Source organism: Vombatus ursinus, unplaced genomic scaffold, assembly GCF_900497805.2.
Source record: "Vombatus ursinus unplaced genomic scaffold, bare-nosed wombat genome assembly UNPS02007284.1, whole genome shotgun sequence".
Taxonomy (NCBI): Eukaryota; Metazoa; Chordata; class Mammalia; order Diprotodontia; family Vombatidae; genus Vombatus; species Vombatus ursinus.
Genome location: NW_020947062.1, coordinates 26,878,089 through 26,897,400, shown reverse-complemented (window position 1 = coordinate 26,897,400; position 19,312 = coordinate 26,878,089). Strand labels below are relative to the sequence as shown.

Sequence of the window (19,312 nt, the reverse complement as noted above, 5' to 3'; positions counted from 1 at the left end):
AAATGGGGTATAGTATGTGGAGGAAGAGTAAAGGACAACAATTTGGCTGGTGTGCAGCATGGGAAGTGGCAGTAGAGATTGTAAAGATAAACTGGGACCAGGGTATAAAGTGTTTTAAAAGGTAAACAGAGTAACTTATATGTGATCCTAGAAGTGTTAGGGAACCATTGGAATTTGTTCTGTAGGGGAGTGACCTAGTCAGACCTGTACTATGGAAAAATTACTTTGGTAGTTTTATGGAAGATGAATTGGAAGTGGAAAGATTTACAGAAAAATTAATTACAAGACTATTGCAATAGTCCAGGGTTAAACAGAGAGAGACAATGAGGACCTAACTAGGTTGGTGGCTTTGTGAATAGAAAAAGGAACAAATTTGAGAGATACTGTGGTTGTAGAAACAACAAGATTTAGCAACTGCTAGGCTATATAGGGTGAGGGAAATTGAGGAGTTTCTTTGGGAACCTAGATATAAAGCACCATGGGTGGAATATATGCTGTACGTGAGCCCCAGAAACTCAGAATAAGCCATAAAGGCAAAAATCACCATTATACAACTTCCTAAAATTAATGGAATGAAAAAGCATTTATTAACACTTACTATGTGCCAAATACTGTGCTAAGAGCTAAGGAAACAAAGGGAAAAGCAAGACAATCTCTACTCTCAGTGAGTTCACATTTTAATTGAGTGAGACAACACATAAAGGAGGGTTCCAGTGGATATCACATAGAAGGGCTAAGTAGACCTTAGGTCAGGGGTGGGAACCTGTGTCCCTTTAGGTCCTCAAGGGCAGCCCTTTGATTGAATCCAAACTTCACAAACGGCCACACTTGAGGACCTAGAGGCTACATGTGGCCTCGAGGCCACGGGTTCCCCACCCCTGCCTTAGGTTCTTTCAAGCCAAATAGAAAGGCAGATGGGCAAGGCCCCAGGACCATTGGTATAGCAAAGTCATAGGTGAGGAAATTCTCTCTACCAATGCAGGTCTGCACTTTATCTGCAACTTACATGTTTAGAGATATTCCAAGAGCACTGAGTGGTTATGACTTGCCCAGGGTCACATGGCCAGTATGTGTTAGAGGCAAGACTTGAATCTAGGTCTTCCTGGATTCAAAGCCAGCTCTTTATCCTCTGTATTAGGCTTCTGTTTGCTCAGCATATAGCAGGTTTACTTAATATTTTTTAATAAATCTGTATAAAAACTTAAATCTGAACTCGAGTTATTACCCTCACCAACAAAAAAAGGCTCTCTATTCCACTTCCTCATCTGCACACAAAATGACAAAATTCTGTCAATTTTTCCTTCAAAATGGCTTGCTTCTATTTTTTTTCCTTTCTCTTTTCACTATTAACACTCTAACCAAGGCCCTCATCACTTCATACCTGGGTTATAGCAGTAGGTTCCTAAATGACTGCCCTGCCTCTTTCCCCTTCATTCTATTCTGCATATTGCTACCATATTAATCCTCTCCACTGAATACAGTATGAAATCCAAGCACTTCTTTGGCATTCAAGGCCCTCCATAACACTGTCCATTTCAACCACTTCCCTTCATAAACTTTCTATACTCCCCTAAACACACCATAAATATTCTCTATTCTTTATTTTTGTTCATAGGGAAAAATCCCACTCCCTCCACTTGACCTACCCAAATTTTAAACTTTGTTCAATACCTAGCTTAATTCTTTTCTCTTCCACTTTGACCATGAATCAAGCCCATAGTGACGTTCTTATTCCTCTGAATTTACAGAACTTAGTGTCCTCAGTCATCTAGAAATCCATCATAAATTTCCTTGTGGCCTCTCTTATGTTATTCCCTTATGTTATCTCTTTATATTTCTCTCTCTTACTCATGTTTATATCTTATTTTTACAAATTGCATTATTAGCTCCTTAAGGCAGGGACTACATGTTATTAAAGACCTTAGAAATTGTCTAGTAGAACCTCTCATTTTACAAATGTAGAAAATGAGGTTCAGAGGTAAAAAGGACTAGCACAAAGTCATAGTTACATGCTTTTCTATTCCCCCTCTAGTCCTATTCACATAGGGCTATGCACATAGTAAGTGCTCAATGAAATTTTTTGGGAAAAAAGGATGAACTAAACTGCTGCTTGGCTAGTGTCTAAGACAGTCTTTCACACTGTCACATCATGTGCCACAAAGACCATGTTATAGTAAGGCTTCAGTATAGTAACGTCAGGTTCAAGAGGTGGTGTGATCTTCATTATCGTGAAATCTGAAGCACAAAGTTAAACATCTTAAAAACAACACATCTAGTCCATTGCTTAAAGTCTATATTTTAAACATATACCTATTTTAAAACCACCTTCTAACAGAAACAAACTCATAAATTAAATGGACAGCAAATAGTTAAAAAGAACAATTCCAGAAATGGTATGAAGACTAGAAACAACTGAGGCATGTCTTTGAGACATTTGAGTCAGTAAAACACACATCCATAATGCAGTATCTATTTAGTGACTAATATGCCTAGTTTGCCTGCAGGCATCTAGTGAATTAAATTCACTAATATTCAAGTTATATCATCCTTTTACTGAAGCTAATATTCAGAAAACTCATGCCATTTACAAGCACACAAATCAAGAACTTGTTTTAATTTATGGTAGCTTAAGGTGGCTCTTTCCTAACTCAGTACTGAGAAGTTCTTGACCCATTCCATCAATTTGTAGTCTGTCAAAGTTAAGGATGTCACAAGCTATTAAGTAACACGTTTTATAGCTTTATTATCTACATCTTGAAGAACTGATTTCCTACTTATTCATGCAGAGAAGGCAAAAGATTTCATTTCAAGAATCTTTATAAAGGGAAGAAAAATATTAGGTACAACGTCTTTCACTTCCTTTCAAAGTCAAAGTCAAAGTTTTCAAAAAAACCCATCCAATTAAAAAAGCCAAGTTGAAGCATACATATGGTATTTGGGATACCCTACCTTTTTCACATACTGCTCCTCTCCAAATGGTTACTCCAGATTAAAAATATTCTATGTATCCATATTGATTCAAAACCGTAGTTCAGATGTGTTTACCTTTTCTTTAATCAGCCAGAGTACAAAATTAATTTGAAACAAAAGCATTTCATGAAGAATTTAAGAAAAGTTGTGCCAAAACATTCACTCGATAAGCTTGGGGCACATCCTCCCACAAGTAGTTAGATCATTAAGGGAGAGCAAAGAAATTTATGTATAGGGCAAGCATAGAGGGAATACACATGGAAAGGCAATTTATGTCTATAACAGAGCAAGGTCATCAGTATCATCTGGTGATGCCATTGAGTTATTCTATTGGTCTTTGCATGGTCTCAGCTGAGTATTGCTTTTCTGGTTTCATGGTGTCTTAGCATGGTACATTTCTTTGTTGATTCCTTCTCATATGGTGACTGCTGGGAATGTAGTCTCAGTTTAGGGTTACTCTCCTAAACTCTTGGTGGTTTGTGCTATAGTCTTTGCCAGGCGTTCATTCCCCTTGCTATGGGCTTTTGGACTCATCTTTGCAGGGATGTCTGCTAGGTTATAGCTGCTAGTTTCCCTTCCTAAATGTATGCTCAAGTCTCCATTGCCACAACATTCAGCTAGCAAAAGCCAGGCAGCCTTACTCCAGGTTAAAATTAAATCTTTTCTTTTCAAACTCCTATGTGTGGGTGGAAATAAAAGCCCTTTGTTATAGATAACTATCTAATGTATGGTTAGATATTTCTAAGAATCTGTTTGGCTGAATTAGAACTCTCATTTATAAGAAAAGATGTAAAATGGTGGGACTGTTGCTTTAGGTCATCAAGGTTTCTTTCAAGAGAACATTTAATCCCTAAGGAATGGTTTATCAGCAAAGATAATTTGTAATTATCTTTTAAAACTTTGAGTCTTTGTCATTTCTGTGCACCTCTCTAAGTGAATAAAATGCATTCTTTTTATGATCCTAACAGGACTAGAGGTATCCTAAGATTCTATGACCACGTCTTTGAACTGAAAATGAAGTTAAGCCAGAACAATGGAATCAAACAAAGTGCCGGGGCACCTTGTTAAGTGCTGGGGATACAAAAAAAATAAGTGGGGATCCTTCTCCACCAAGGCCCTTACATTCTGATAAAAGAAAACATCACAGCTAGGGGAGTAGTGGCTAGGGGAAATTGGGTAGTGTTGATTTGAGTATTGTTCTCAAAGCTCAAGTAGGAAAAGTACAAAGGAGGTGGCACGAGGATAACCATAGAATAGTAGTAATTTGAGTCTGGGTCCAGATTACATGTGGTGAATGAATACTAGTTAATCAGAAGCTCAGGGTCCTAAAGCAGGGCCTCAGAACGCCAGGTTAGAAGTTGAGGCTGCAGCACAAGGAGGAGCACAACAGCACAAAGATTAGAACTTCAGCCTGCTACTTCATGGCTCTTTCTACAGCAACATCTGAGTTACCAGAATATCAAATACAAACACTACCCAGTTCAGAATCTCCAAGCACTTTTCTAATCGTTTTAAGACCATGTTTTGCTCTAATAAAAGAGAAAAAAGATAGATATTAGTATATAAGAAGGATTCTCTTCACCTACAGAATTGCAACTGCTTCTATTAGAAAATATGCTAACAACTTGAAGCATTCTACAAAAGTTTATATGATCATAGAATACCCAAGTCCTAGTAGGAGACTACACTATTAGACTATATGTGTGTATACTTATATATTGCACATGTATATATTGCATATGTATACATATATGTATATATGCAAACATATGTATTTACACATGTATACACACATATATGTGTATATATGTATCTATCTATACTTATGTATGTATGTATGTATGTATGTATGTATGTATGTATGTATGTATGCATGTATAATGCTCCCTCATAAGATCCAGAGGAAGGGAAAATATTCATGGATTTAGAAAACAGTTACACATTACCTGTGCTGATAAATCATTGCCCAGGGGGTGACAGGTCTCTTAAAGGAAACATTAAATAGCCCAGAGTGACAGGTCCTCCATTTTATGTCTTTCCCTTAAACATAAAAGTTCTAATTCAACAAGGTGATCTAACCCTACATCAGTGAGCTAGCTTGCTACTGACTTTGGAACAGTCTACTACTCAAAACAGCCAGAAATCATTCTTCAAATGTGAAGGACTCCATACGATACAATGTACTAGTAACAACTTTAGAATTATTATCACTAAAATAATTTCACAATGGCCAGGTGATACTATCTTTATCTCTCTTACTACTAACAGTACTGTTTTCTGGATCTATTCATTTCTAGACTCTGAAATTCATACATTTTATCCTGGTGTGTATATGCTTGTACAAACTTTGGAACAAACTTTCTAGGACCTGCCTAGCCTAGCTAGGTTCTACATGTCCTCCATTAAATGCTACTCCAATGCCTCACCATGCTGTGGATGTGATCCCAGTTTCTTTCCAGCAGAGGCTAAGTCTGGCAGATTCAACCAAGCTAGAAAGGCTTCAAGTATAGAAAGAGCTATGGATTATTGTCTTTTTTATTAATTTATTTTTAGTTTTCAACAATCACTTCCATAAACTTTTGAGTTTTAAATTTTCTCTCCCTCCCCAAGACGTCATGCAATCTGATATAGGCCCTACATATACATTCCTATTAAACATATTTTCACAGTGGTTATATTGTAAACAAGAATTAGAACCAATATGAGGAATCACAAGAAAGAAGAAATGAAACAAAACAGAGGGGAAAAAAAGCAAGTAGTTTGCTTCTATCTACATTCAAACTCCATAGTTCTTTCTCTGGATGTGTACAGTATTTTCCATCATGAGACTTTTGGAGATGTCTCAGATCCTTGCATTGTTGAGAAGAGGTAAGTCTATCAAAGTTGGTCATCGTACAACATGGCTGTTACTGTGTACAACATTCTGCTGGTTCTGCTCCTGGTCACTGCTCACTCAGCATCAGTCCATACAAGCCTTTCCAGGTTTTTCTGAAATCTGCTTGTTCATCATTCCTTATAGCACAATAATATTACATTACATTCATATACCATAACTAGTTCAGCTATTCCCCAAATGATGGGCATCCCCTCAATTTCTAATTCTTTGCCACTACAGAAAGAGCTGCTATAAATATTTTTGTACATGTGGGTCCTTTTCCCATTTTTATGATCTTTTTGGGATATAGCCCTAGAAGTGCTATTGCTGGGTCAAAGGATATGCATATTTTATAGCCCTTTAGGCGTAGTTCCAAATTGCTCTCCAAAATAGTTGGATGATTTCACAATTCCACCAACAATGCGTTAGTGTTCCAATTTTCCCACATCTTCTCCAACATTTATAATTTTCCTTTTTTTTTTCATGTTAGCCAATCTGATAGGTGTGATGTGGTACCTCGGAGTTGTTTTGATTTGCATTTCTCTAACCAATAGTGATTTAGAGCATTTTTTCATATAACTATAGACAGCTTTAATTTCTTCATCTGAAAACTGCCTGTTCGTATCCCTTGATCATTTATCAATTGAAGAATGACTTGTATTCTTATACATTTGACTTAGTTCTCTACATATTTTAGAAATGAGGTCCTTATCAGACACACTGGTTGTAAAAATTCTTTCCCAATTTTCTGCTTCCCTTCTAATCTTGGTTGCATTGGCTTTATTTGTGCAAAGCTATGGATTATTATTATTATTATTATTTTTTTGCTTTTTGGTGGGGCAATCAGGGTTAAGTGACTTGCCCAGGGTACACAGCTAGTAAGTGTCAAGTGTCTGAAGCTGGATTTGAACTCAGGTCCTCCTGACTCCAAGGCCAGAGCTCTATCCACTGTGCCATCTAACTGCCCCAGTCTATTTTCTAAGAGCCTAATACTAACTCATTTTCCACAGTCTTTTTCGATCTGGGTACTAATCCAATAAAAAGTTATGGTCTAATATTTTCACCTTAATTACTAAAAGTATGACATTTATTATTAAAAATTTGCTCTGAACCCCTACTCTAGCTTATTAAATATTATCTGTTTAACAAACTAAAGAAAATGTTTTTTTCCCAGTGGCATTTGCTTTAATAGATAGATAGATAGATAGATGGATGGATGGATAGATGGATAGATAGCTAGGTATCCCCTAATCTCTTAGGCACAAATAAACATCAAGGTTACCAGTTATACTATTTGTTAATAGTGCAAAAGTAAAACAATGACACCAATAATTATAATATATCAGATGAAAGAAAGATCATAGCCCAAATCACCCTTAAATGTCACTACAACTGCTAATTTCTCCTCAATTCTGAAACAAATTCGCCATTCTCTAAAGATCCCAATTAAATATTTTTCTCTTAAGTATTCTCTTAATATTTCTTCATAAGAGATAGAGACTGAACTCATGATTCACCTGGAATAGGTAAATCCCAGAAGGTGAAACTCCCAATGTAGGCTGGCACTTTGTTTGCAATTTACAGTCTTAGAGAGTAGCCTGGGGCACTGAAAGGTTAAGCATCAGAGGCAGACCTTGAACTCAGGTCTTGCTATCTTCAAGGCTAACTCTATCTATTATGCAACACTGCCTCTCTTACCAAAATAATGTTTAACCCAAATTTCTCAGGAAATATGTATTCTTAGTCATTTTCCTCTGTCCTCTCTTTGGCTACCAATTTCCTACTTGACAATTAAATTTCCAGGATTCTCGTAGGATGATAGTTCAACAGTTACTGTCCAAACATCTATTGTTTCTTAAAGATATAGTACAATACTATAATCTCTGTGGAAGAAGCTATTAAAGCTAGTGTTAACAGAGGCATACACAAAATAGATAGAAGACAATTTAGGGGTAAAGGCACTAGCAGCTGGGGGGTACCAAGATAGGTTTTTGTAGAAGGAGATCCTTCAGCTAAACTTTGAAGTATCAGATTGTAAGGGTTGGAAGTAATGAGAGAGTGCACTCCAGGCCTAGGGGCTAGCCAGTAATCTGTAGTAATACAGAAAAGGTAGAATGAAGTCAGGTTGATTCTAGAGGTTGTAGGGAGTTCCTGGAGCTTTATGAGTATAAAGTTGTTAGAAACAATTTTGTTCATTTATTTACCAAAATTATTAATAACTTAAAAGAGTGGGTGAATATTTGCAAAAATGTAAACTACCCAGAATAACAGAATGAGAAAGAGAATTAAATAAACCAATTAAAAAATTGAACAAGCCAAAAATTAACTCCCAAAGGAAGAAAATGTATAGACCTGATGAAGTTATGAGTAAATTCTATCAATCATTCAAGGAACAATTATTTCCAATGTTATATAAACCATTTGCAAAACTAATGAAAAGAAAGGATCCTATCAAATTGTTTTCTATGACTCAAATTTGGTTTTGATACTTAAACCAGGGAGAGACAAAGCAGAGAAAGAAAACTATAGACCAATATCTCTAATTGATATCAACTAAAATATCAAGTAAAATATCTGTAATGAGGTTACATCAATATATTAAAAATAGTATTATACCAGGAATGAAGGAGTGGCTCATTATAAGGAAACTGTAAACAAAATAAAACATATTTAAAACAAAACAAAAAAGTAATATCCAGATTATACCAATACGTGCTGAAAAAAAAACTCTTGACAAAAGTAAACACTAATTTCTATTTAAAAAAACAACACTAAAAAGCACATGAATAAATGGATCTTTTCTTAATATGGTAAATAGTATCTACCTAAAATAACCAACATTATATGTAATGTAGAAAGTCTAGAAATCGTTCCAATAAGTTCAGACACAAAGTAGTATCACTACTATTTTTAATATTGTGCTAAAATGATAGCTATAGCAGTAAGACTGAAACCGCCCCCCTGCAAAAAAAAAGAAAGAAATGGAGGTAATAAGCATTTGCATAACGGTCTATTTAGAGAAGCCTAAGAAGTCAACTAAAAAAATTTATTGAAATGATAATTTGAGCTGTGTTGCAGAATATAAAATAAATTCACATAAATTCATTGGCTTTCCTGGATACTACCAACAAACCCAGCACTAAGAGAGAGAGAAATTCCATTCAAAACAGGTACAGAAGGCACAAAATATTTGGGAGTTTAATTACCAAGACACACATGGGAACTTTATACATACAAGTACAAAACACTACAGAGAAAAACACATACCTAAATAGTCAGAGAATTATCAGCTGCTAATTGTTAGGCCTCATCAATTTGATATAAAAAAACCAATGCTACCTAAATTAATTTACTTATTCAGTGCCACACCAAATCAAACAATCAAATGATTGCTTCAAAAAGCTAGAAAATTTTCATCTGGAAGAACAAAAGACCAAGAACCTCATGGGCAAAAAAATGAAACAAATTTGGAAGGCAGGAGGTTTGATGGTACCAGATCTCAAAATATAACGAAAGCAGTAATTGTTGAAACAATGTGGTATTGGTTAAAAATAGAGAGGTTGATCAGTGGAATAGAATACTGATCAGGTCCTCTTTCCCCCAAACAGTTGTAAAACAAGGCATACCTTGTCAGACTTGACCAAGTTTGTTTGCTTACCTATACTTATATGTTAAAAGAGAGGGCTCAGCTCAAAAAGAGGAAAGTGAGTTATTGGGAAATGATAATGATATAAAAAAATCAACAAAACATTTTTTAAAAGGCATTTAAATTCTTTGGGCCTCCTCTCAGCTTTTTCCTTCATCTAAAATTCTGATTGTCTATTTTTCCCTATAAGTAGTCAGTCAATCAACAAGCATTTTGAGGACAGCCCCAAGCATGTTGGGTAAATCCCCAAGTAAAGGAGTTATGGGAGGAAATGGATAAATGCTTCATAGGATGAGAGAGTATGAATTAGTTGTGATCTATGTGGTTGAAGGCAGTACCCACACTGAAGAGATCATAGATCACGAAGTATCACAATTTCCATGGCTTTTTTTTTTTAAACCAAAGGGCTGTCAGGTAGAGGAAATATCTGCTTTATGTGACAGTCAGTGAGTGAAAATACTTTAAGGTCTTAATGTAATATTTTTTAAAAACTATTTTTATTTTGAACTTAGACACCAAAATTTGACCTAATTATACCTTTCAATTTCATATAATACTAATATTAATTATTATATAATTATATATTATATATAATATGTATTATATATTATATATATTAGCATTATATAATACTAATACTAATACCTTTTCCAAAGAAAAGGAAAACTATTTTGAAGGGAAATTAGATGTAGCATTTAGATCCTGGAGATTTAGAGCCACAAAGGAACTTAGAGACCATTGAATCCAACCTTTGTTTTACCAATGAAGAAATTGTGGTAAAGAGAGGTTAAGCCCAAAGGCATATTGCTAGTTCAGTGTCTGAGAGGGGATTTGAACCTAGATCTTCCTGACTCCAAACCCAATACTCTAACCAATATTCCAGGCTGCCTCTCAAGAACTACCTAGGGGCTACAAGAAGGTAGCTGATTTGCCCATGGTCTCGCAAGCAGTACATGCCAAAGCAGGAACTGGGCCTATGTCTTTCTGAGTCACTGTTCATTATGTCATTCTTACGCAATCAATATCTAAATCTCTTGAAAACACCCTTAAGTACTCTTCAGAATATCCAGATCTCCATCCAGATCTCCACCTACTTCCTTCATTTGCCCTAATTAAACCTGCTTTTGCCTCAAATAAGTAATAAAAATGAAAAATAAAAAGAATTTTTCTATCATTTGCTAAGAATAATAGTGTCCTCAAGATGCAAGGAGAAAAGGAAGTTCCCCAGAACATTGGTCAAACTCCCTGAGGCGAACTTAGAGAAGAATCTGGACAAGAGTCAGACAGGACAAACCAGTGTGGGTGGGTTGCAGTCTTAATAATTAGAAGCAACATTCAAATAGATGAAATCACAGATCTAGTTGAGTAAGTGCAGAGGCAACAGTAAAGTGCAGAGGCAATGCGTTGTAATGTAGGGCAGGAGGTCTTAACTTTTTTTGTATCATGGACCCCTTTGGCAATCTGGAGCCTAAGGATCTCTTATCAGAGTAATGTATTATTGTCTTCATTCACGATTAAAGGCCATGTTAAATTTTAGTTAGGGTTACTGGAAAATAAGCATGTCTTTTTCCCCATCCACATTTACAAACACCCTGAAATTCCATGGATCCTAGACTCCTCATGTAAAACCTCCCTCAAAATCAGGAAGACCTAGGTTCAAGTCTACTTCTGACACATATCATATGACTTTGTGATCTTAGACAAGTCACTGGACCTCAAAGAGCCCCCAGGCAATTAATTCTCTAAGACCAGAAGTTGTAGACCTACTGTAAAAGGAGTTCCCTCAGAACAAATTCCCTACACCATTGAAATCACAAGTCTGATACAGAAAAGAAATATTATAGAAGTACATGAACTCTGTGTTTGTTGGAAGAGTATCTCACACATAGAGCACCAATGCATAATTGTTATATGTGGTATAAAACTATAATTCTTAACATTTTCTTCCCTCTTCTACCACTCTGCCAATGTCACCGAACAAGGAGAATGGGATCCAGAGCTGAGGGCCATTTTGCATATTTCTTTCTGATCATACACCTGAATCAGTGATATCACAGACCAGTTAAAGTATTGAAATACTATAACAGTATTGTTTTTGTACTATTTTTCACTACCAATGAACAATATTTTAACTGGATTATAGTTATAAAAGGCTTTTGTGAGCCAGCATCGGAGCTTAATCATCACTTAAGACATTATTTCTATGCTCAAAGTTCTAAAGAGCCACTAACAAATTTCTTAAATGAAACTAATTTTTAAGATGGTGATTTAAATATGAGGGTCAAGTAACTTCTCTGACAGTTTGATAATCATTTACAGATTTTGTTGTTTAGTCGTTACAGTTGTGGCCAACTCTTCATGACTCCATTTGGGATTTTCATAGCAAAGATACTGGAGTAGTTTGCCATTTCCTTCTCCAGGTCATTTTACAAATGAGAAAACTGAGGCAAAGAGGATTAAGCTACTTGCCCAGAGTTATAGTGTCTGAGGACAGATTTGAACTCATGAAGATGAGCGTTCCTGACTCCAGGTCCAACACTCTATTCACTTCACCACCTAGCTGCCCCTTTTGGAGCTGTCTGTTATCTACAGAATAGACAATCCACTTGCCTATTTTCTATATTCTCTTTGCCAATGTAGCCTTTATCTTAGATAACATTTACACAAAGGTGTTAAGTATTAGATTAAAGTTTCTGTTGAAGTAGCTAATTTGGGCATCATCAATCTCAAGGGTATCATTAAATTTCCATCAGATTTGTGAGCTCCTTGAGAGTAAGGACTGTCCTGCCTTTCTTATAATAATAATAATAATAAAAACCAGGGTATAGTCAGAGATCACTGAATCAATCCTGGTAAGCAAAAAACACTGATTATTATTGGCTGAAATTTCAGTTTGATAAAAGCTGAGAATGATAAAAACGAGGAATATGAAGAGGGTAGTGTCTGGCATCCAATTACGCTACCAGTGGCTGCTCAATACCTATTAACTTGGCAACAATGAAAGGCAGGCATCCAAAAATAATTTATTTTGGGTCTCAATTAGTCTTCATTTCTAATGTATGCAGTGCCTCAAATCTGTTTTAATGTAATCATTTTGGAGACTGAGGATACTTGTGTGCTACTGACACTGTTCACCAAACTTCAGTAGCAAGAGCCATAAAAGAAAAACTTTTTTAACTATCACAAAATAAAATAAGTGGTGCTTTACAGCTAAGGTTGTAAGCACTGTACAGAGGCAAGTGTATAGAAGAATCTCAACTATTGGAAAATCTCAGGGAAGTAATCATTCTGGGTCCATATGTTAAGCACTAAAACCATTATCTTTTCTATTTTAGCCATTTAGAATAGTAATCTTTCCAAAATGTATTACACACTTCCCTGATTTTTAAACATGGCATATGGAACTTGATTTGTTGAAATTGGCCGAATCAGAGACAATCTGACTCTAGAGGAACTGATTCACACTGAGGAAACTCAGAAGAGAGAAAATTCAGGAACCATGTCAGTGTATTAATTCATGGGAATTACACTTAGCAAGGACATTGGTTCAGCTTTTTTGCACTAGGCACTTTCCTCCAGGTGGGTCAGTTTATTCTAGGGGTCAAACAACAGAATAAAAAAGTTAAGGAGGGAATCTGACAAAGGAGAAACTGAGAACTCTTAAGGGAAATGTGCACTGAACTAGGGAAATTTAATGAATTGCTCTTCACTACTTTAGGAATATTTCCTTCTAAACAATGAGTATTGGTCCTCTAGACACTGAGGTTCTTTCCAACTCTTAAATTCTGTGATTCTGAGATACACTTACTCAAAGCACCTTTGCCTATACACAGTCTTATACAATCACTAATGAAATATTACTCTGTACCTCTCCTTTTTCTATATCATGCAGATGAGCATTTGACAGGGATATTATCTAAGGCAGCAGTTCTCAAACTTTTTGGTTTTAGGATTCTCTTTAAACTCTTAAAAGAACTCTGGATGATGTGGGCTATATCTATCAATAGTTGCCATGTTAGAAATTTTAGTATCTTAGTATTATTATGAAAAGGGTTTTGACCTCATGGATCCCCTAAAAGGGTCTCAAGGACTCCCCAGAGGTTCCTGGACTATACTTTGAGAACCATTTAAGTTTTAAGCAATTGCAGTAGAGAGTATTTATTTGGTACCTGTGCAGTGATAATATAGAAATGAAAACTGATGCAGTCCTTGATCTCAGGGATCTACTGAATGTAATTGTTAAATGATCGGGGGTGCTCCTGGATCTATTAAGGTGTGTGCCCCATAGTAAAATAGCAATGAGATATAGTGCTTTTTTTTACTTTTTATGCTACTTTGTACACTTTTTCCATCTCTTACTTTTTCATCAGGCTATTTATTACTTGTTGGCCTACATGTGCATAGGTGTGAGTGGCAGCTTCTCACTTCTCTAGCAATCTTTTTGCTTCTATTCAGTGATGGTTTTGGAGCTCAGCTAATGAAGTTTGTTTAAACTAAGTGTAAAGCAAGAGTGAAAGTAAGGACCTAAGGACCTATGAATAAAGTGCACAAACTTAGCAGAGAAGATTTGTGTCAGCTGCTCAAAAGTCTTTTTTTCTTTGCATCCTCATTCTATCCTATGATCTATAATATAAATACAAATAGATTTTATATGGATCAAGTTGCTGGATAGCTGAGATCCAGATAGCTGAAATATTACTCTAAATCCTTGGACTCCTTTTAACCTCTAGATTCCAAAAGGAAACTAAATATCATCTACACAAGTAAAAATGTTTATTCAGCCAGAACTTCCTCACTGAAAAAAATATAATAGAGGAATAGGTCAAATATGCTTACTAATGCCACTAAAATGTAAATCCAGAAATAGAAAGATGTTAAATTTATTAATTTATAATTGGAGATGTACTAACAAGAGAAGAGGCATAGGCTATCTTTACTTAACTGATTTTATACTTTCACTAACCTTTTCTATTTTTATGTCAGCAGCTATGTGACCAGATGCTAAATTTGAATTATTGTTTAAAATTTAAGGAACAAAGAGAAAAGAACAACCACATGATTTTAAAAAATGAGGTACTTCAACTTTTTAGTTAACTAGTTTATAACACTTCTGAAAGAATACCTTTTTAAAAATTTGAGAAATTGCTTCTATCATAAATTTAAATCATTGAGTTCCTAACTTGTTTCCACCTTTATAGGGAATTTAGTCACTATGCTAAAATTCCTTTAATTAAGTCAAAGAATTATTAAAAATTACCTTGAGTGCCACAGGGATTATTTTCTTATCACTTAAAATCTGTTCTCCAATTACTGAAAAGCCTGATATTACATAAGAATCACTGTACTTTCATCCTTCATTAACAATAAAACATAAATGTCTATACAATAGTATTTATCAAACCCAGAGAAGCAAAAACAAATTTGCATGCCAGGCAAGTAGAATTATTGCTCTGTTCTGTTAGAGACTGATTTAAAGATAAGAAACAATTCTCTTAGTTATGATAAATACACTTACGAACGAGGTAGAACCATTTTCTTGTTTACAAATGTGTTATTGAGCTGAAACACATGTTGCAATATTCTTCATCAGCATTTTTAAGTAACATCGCCTGTTATTAAACAATGGACTTCCCAAGAAGAAGTTGTGGAATCTCCTTCTATGTAGTTATCTTAAAAAGGGATATGCTTAACTTCAATGCAGTCCATCCCAGAGTCAGCATAGGTACTTCTAAAGGTCTCTTCTAGGTGGATGGCTTTAAATAAGGACATTTCCCATTCTAAATATTTCTTCATTCTGATTATAGAGTTTTAAACCAGGACAACTCTTTTTTTCCTTTTTTAAAGGCATACTTAAATAAATCCTAGGTCTAACTTCATTGTACTGGATAATATCATTAAATGGCAGCATAGACATCTGCCAGATCTTGCAGGCTCAGTGCTCTAATATGGAACAGCTGGAGAAGGACCCTGCATTCTTTTCTCTGAGTAAACACTGGGGGCTCTGTTCAGTATCCTGCTGCAATAAGGCCTAAAGAATTTCACCTATCCAAAAACTCATTGGACAGACTTTTTCCTCTACCCGCACACAAGCTATTTTAAAATCTCTCTCCACAAAGCTAGCAAAAGAAAAGGCATTGGATTTTCCAACTATATTAGAAGTCTGCAACTCTTGAATAGGTTACAAACAAGTACAGAAACAAAAAAATATGAAAATGTAGTTTTTAGTAGTTTCTTTATGAAAACACAAATAAAAATGAATTGTATATATGTGTAAATTCCATATAGGTTATTTAAAGGTAAATTTGTGGCTCAAATCAGGGCAGGCTGTGTAACAAAAGGTTCATTTACAAGAATGGGGCTAATAGGGCTCCAGAAATAGTTATGAAACACTTAAAAATGTAAGTGGGGTGGGGGAGGTGAGAGGTGAGACTTCCAGCTGGGCTGGATTTCCCCAAGTGAGGGAATACCTCCAGGTTAAGGTATTGTGGTTAAGGCCACTTATAACAATATCATGTGCACATTCCATTCACCATCCTTTTAATAGTATATTGTGTCATGTCCAGAGAACAAGTTACTCTAACATAGAATTGTAAGAAAAAACTGGGGGTGGGGCAGGAAGGGGGGAAGGGAAGTGAGTGAAGGAATGAAAATAAGAATTTTATTTTTGTCATCTGTTCTTCACATATAATATTGAAGCAACATAATGACTTCCTAGGGACCATACTGGGCTTATTCTTACGTTGCTTAAATCAAGCAAGCCACATTGTCCAAAAGAAACCCAGAAAACCCAGACTCTACGTGATCTGACTTAGTTATTTCATAGAAAACTGCATGAAAGAAAAATCAATCATTCATGCTACCACAGTTAGCATGTAGTACCCCAGTTACAACACCAAATGGACTAAAGTAGCTCACTGTGCAAAAAAAAAAAAATCAAGTTGGGGTAAGTCAGCAGCATTAAGGAAAAGGGGGGGGGGTGGGAAAGCCTATATGTAAAGAAACCGTCAGCTAGTGCATTTCTTGTCCCCTTGCTTCTGCTGTCACAGGAGAGGAAACAGGGGGTAGAGGGAGGAGAGGGATAAGAGCACAAGTTAGTAGTCAAAATGAATTGGTTGCACCAAACTTACCGGGGTTATTGGCTTCTCCTTCAAGAATGTGAAGCTCAGTGCAGTCTGCCAGGGAATGCTCCAGACAGATCTGAAGAAAGCGAGCCTGGGTCCTGCTCACCCGCTTTAAAAGGGACAGCAAAGCAACAGTCTGTTCACATTCATTCCAGCCTTTAAACCAACCTGCCAGTACTCCGACCTGATCTCGAAACATCATGATTAGGGGGGAAGCCTCAGTGGGAGAGAGGGGGGAAACAAATACAAATCCCCCTCCCACCCTGCCCCCACCCCAAAGTTTACTGGAGTTGCAACCTTAATGATCACCAGAATAACGTCCTTTTAGAAAAAAATAGCCTTTGCTGCATGGATTTTGCAGATTATGTTCCCTTCTTCAGTTACGTTTCAGTGATTCTTGCTGATTTCCTCAACGAAGATGACGGTAGCACAGGATTTTTTTTTTTAATATGGAAAAAAATCTCCACAAGGCACACAACTGTACAGCTCTTTTTTTTTTTCCCTCTCTCTCTCTCTCGCTCAGCCAGGGGTTTCAGACGTTTCCAGCTCTTTTTTCCCTCGGGCAACAGGTCAGACCCTTCTTCACACCCGAATTCCCAGGGTTCATAACTGTAAAGACAGAAATTGGCTGCGCTTAGACACCAGCGGAGGTAACGAGAACGGCATGATTCAGCAGGGTAGCCTCCCGCTTCACAATGTATTTTAGGAGATTTCAGGTCAATAATTTGAGTAGTGTATGGGGGGAGGGGAAGGGGAAAGATGTGTAGAGGAGTAGAGTATGAAAAAATAACAGGTTCCCCCACACCCTCCCCCCCCTCCGCATGCACCAGTGAGACAGGTAGATAACGAGATTTCCAGGGGAGAGATTTAAAGAAATCTCCCTCCTAAGGTGCAGGAGGAGATCCCAGCAGCTTCCTGTTGCTGCTGCGGCTGCGGCTACTGCCTCCTCCTGCTGCATACGGGTCTCTCTTCCCTGAGGACTTTAGGGACTGTACCTGATACCGCTAACTGCAACAGATCATTCAAGCAAAGAAAACTTACAATACGCCGAGGGGGAGGCGGCCCCCTCAAGAATCCAGGTTCCTTCCTTCCTTCCTTCTTTTCCCTCCTCCTCTCCGAGAAGCAGCCTAGCGGCTGCCGCTCCATCTACACCAACCAGCATCTCCAACCACCAGACTCCCCTTTGAATCTAGGCCTTGAGCAGCAGCAGCGAAAGACAAAAATAAACTCTTCCCACCCAAGCCTTAACACACAACCTGCAGGAGCAAAGAGCCTTCAGACTTCCCTCCCTCCTCCGACTCCCCTCCCTCTTCTGTCTTCTCTTCACAAAAAAAGCCTGGTATGATATTAAAATAAAAATAAAAGCATTTTAACACCCTTTTTTCCTCCTCCCGGCAGGGTGGGTCGGTCTGGCACAGAGCCTCTCCACATCCCCCCACCCCCGCACTGGCATCCCCGAAACGACTTCCCGGCTAGAGACCCTGGCGGCTTCTTGGCCGCCCAAGCCCGGAATGGTTTCATTAGCAGACTAAGGAGCTTCGCGGAGAATGCGGTTCCGCGCTGCCAGCACACGCCCCCAAACGTTGATCGCAAAGAAAAAAAAAGTTAGGTTCCTGTGGCTTTCCCGTCCTACCCCCCATATTCCCTCCCTCTCCCTCCTCATCTTCCCCAGGTCTCAGGGATTGGATCTGGAAGTGGGAAGAGATGTGCCCAGACTCTAGACACAACTCTCAGCGATTCAGGTTTCAAGCATCCCCATACCTCACCCACCCTCTCCTCCTGGCTTCCCAAACTTCCCAAGCAGAAGAGGAAGCCCTAGGCTGGGAATGGGCCAAGGAATCCCGCTCCCGGCCCCCAGAAGTGTGTGGGGCTGAAGGGAAAGGGTCACTCACCTCGGCCCCGCTCATCGCTGCGGGCTGGCGCCCCCGCACAGCGGGTTCCAGGGTAGGCGGCAGTTCTCAGAGGAGTGGGGAACCCAGAGGCCCGCGGATGTGGGCCATCCCGGAGGCCAGGTCCGGAGGCGCGTTCCCCAAAGGCTGGGGGATTGGCGGCGGGGGGCGGGGGCGGTGGTGGTTGCGGCAGTGTCTCGGCTACCGCCGCTGCAGCCACTGATGCCGCCTCCTGTGTCAGCTCAGTGAGGACTGGGGCCGACCGAGACCGAGTCGAGCTCCCCACATGCTACTGATTAACATACACCATTACATCATGGCTTTGGCAGCAAGAGCCAAAGTGGGGGGAGAGCAACCCCGCGGGGAGGGAAAAGGAGGAGGAGGTGCAGGGTGGGGGGGGGGGGGCCTGGAGGGGGGGGGGGGGAGGAGGAGGATCCCTAAGTGTGGCTAGGGGAGGAACTCGATGGGAAAGAGGGGTCAGGTTGGAGGAACTGAGGAGCAGAGGGAAAGAAGTTTGGAGGAGTAGAAGGGGAGGGGGGTGGGGCTGGGCGAATTCCTCTCCCCGGCCTCCTCCAAAATTCTGGATGGGCTGGGTTACAGGGACCGCGAAGCCAAGGAGAGAAGCTGGAGAGGCAAAGACTGAGAGAATCTGTGTGTATGCGTGAGTGTGTGGTGTGTGTGTGGAGTGTGTGTGTGTGTCTGGTGTGTGTGTGGTGTGGTATGTGGTGTGTAATGGTGGTAGTGGGGTGGTGGTGGTGGTAATGGTGGTGGTGATGGGGTGTGTGTGTGTGTGTGTGTGTGTGTGTGTGTG

The 19,312-nt window shown here is 38.4% G+C and overlaps 1 protein-coding gene across 5 annotated transcripts in view; it reads right to left on the bottom strand.

Moving 5' to 3' along the window:
* The window catches only part of SAMD4A (sterile alpha motif domain containing 4A), a 284,216-nt gene extending 265,608 nt beyond the window's left edge, over nucleotides 1-18,608 (bottom strand). Inside the window, exons 1-2 of one of the 5 annotated variants that reach the window (XM_027849105.1) lie at nucleotides 18,505-18,608; nucleotides 16,619-17,221 (exon numbers count right to left, since the gene is read on the bottom strand). In XM_027849105.1, coding sequence (XP_027704906.1) covers nucleotides 16,619-16,814 — 196 coding nt within the window. In that variant the 5' untranslated portion in view covers nucleotides 16,815-17,221; nucleotides 18,505-18,608. The other 4 variants (XM_027849109.1, XM_027849108.1, XM_027849107.1 and 1 more) reach the window with 4 other exon arrangements.
* Between the last annotated feature and the right edge of the window lie 704 nt (nucleotides 18,609-19,312).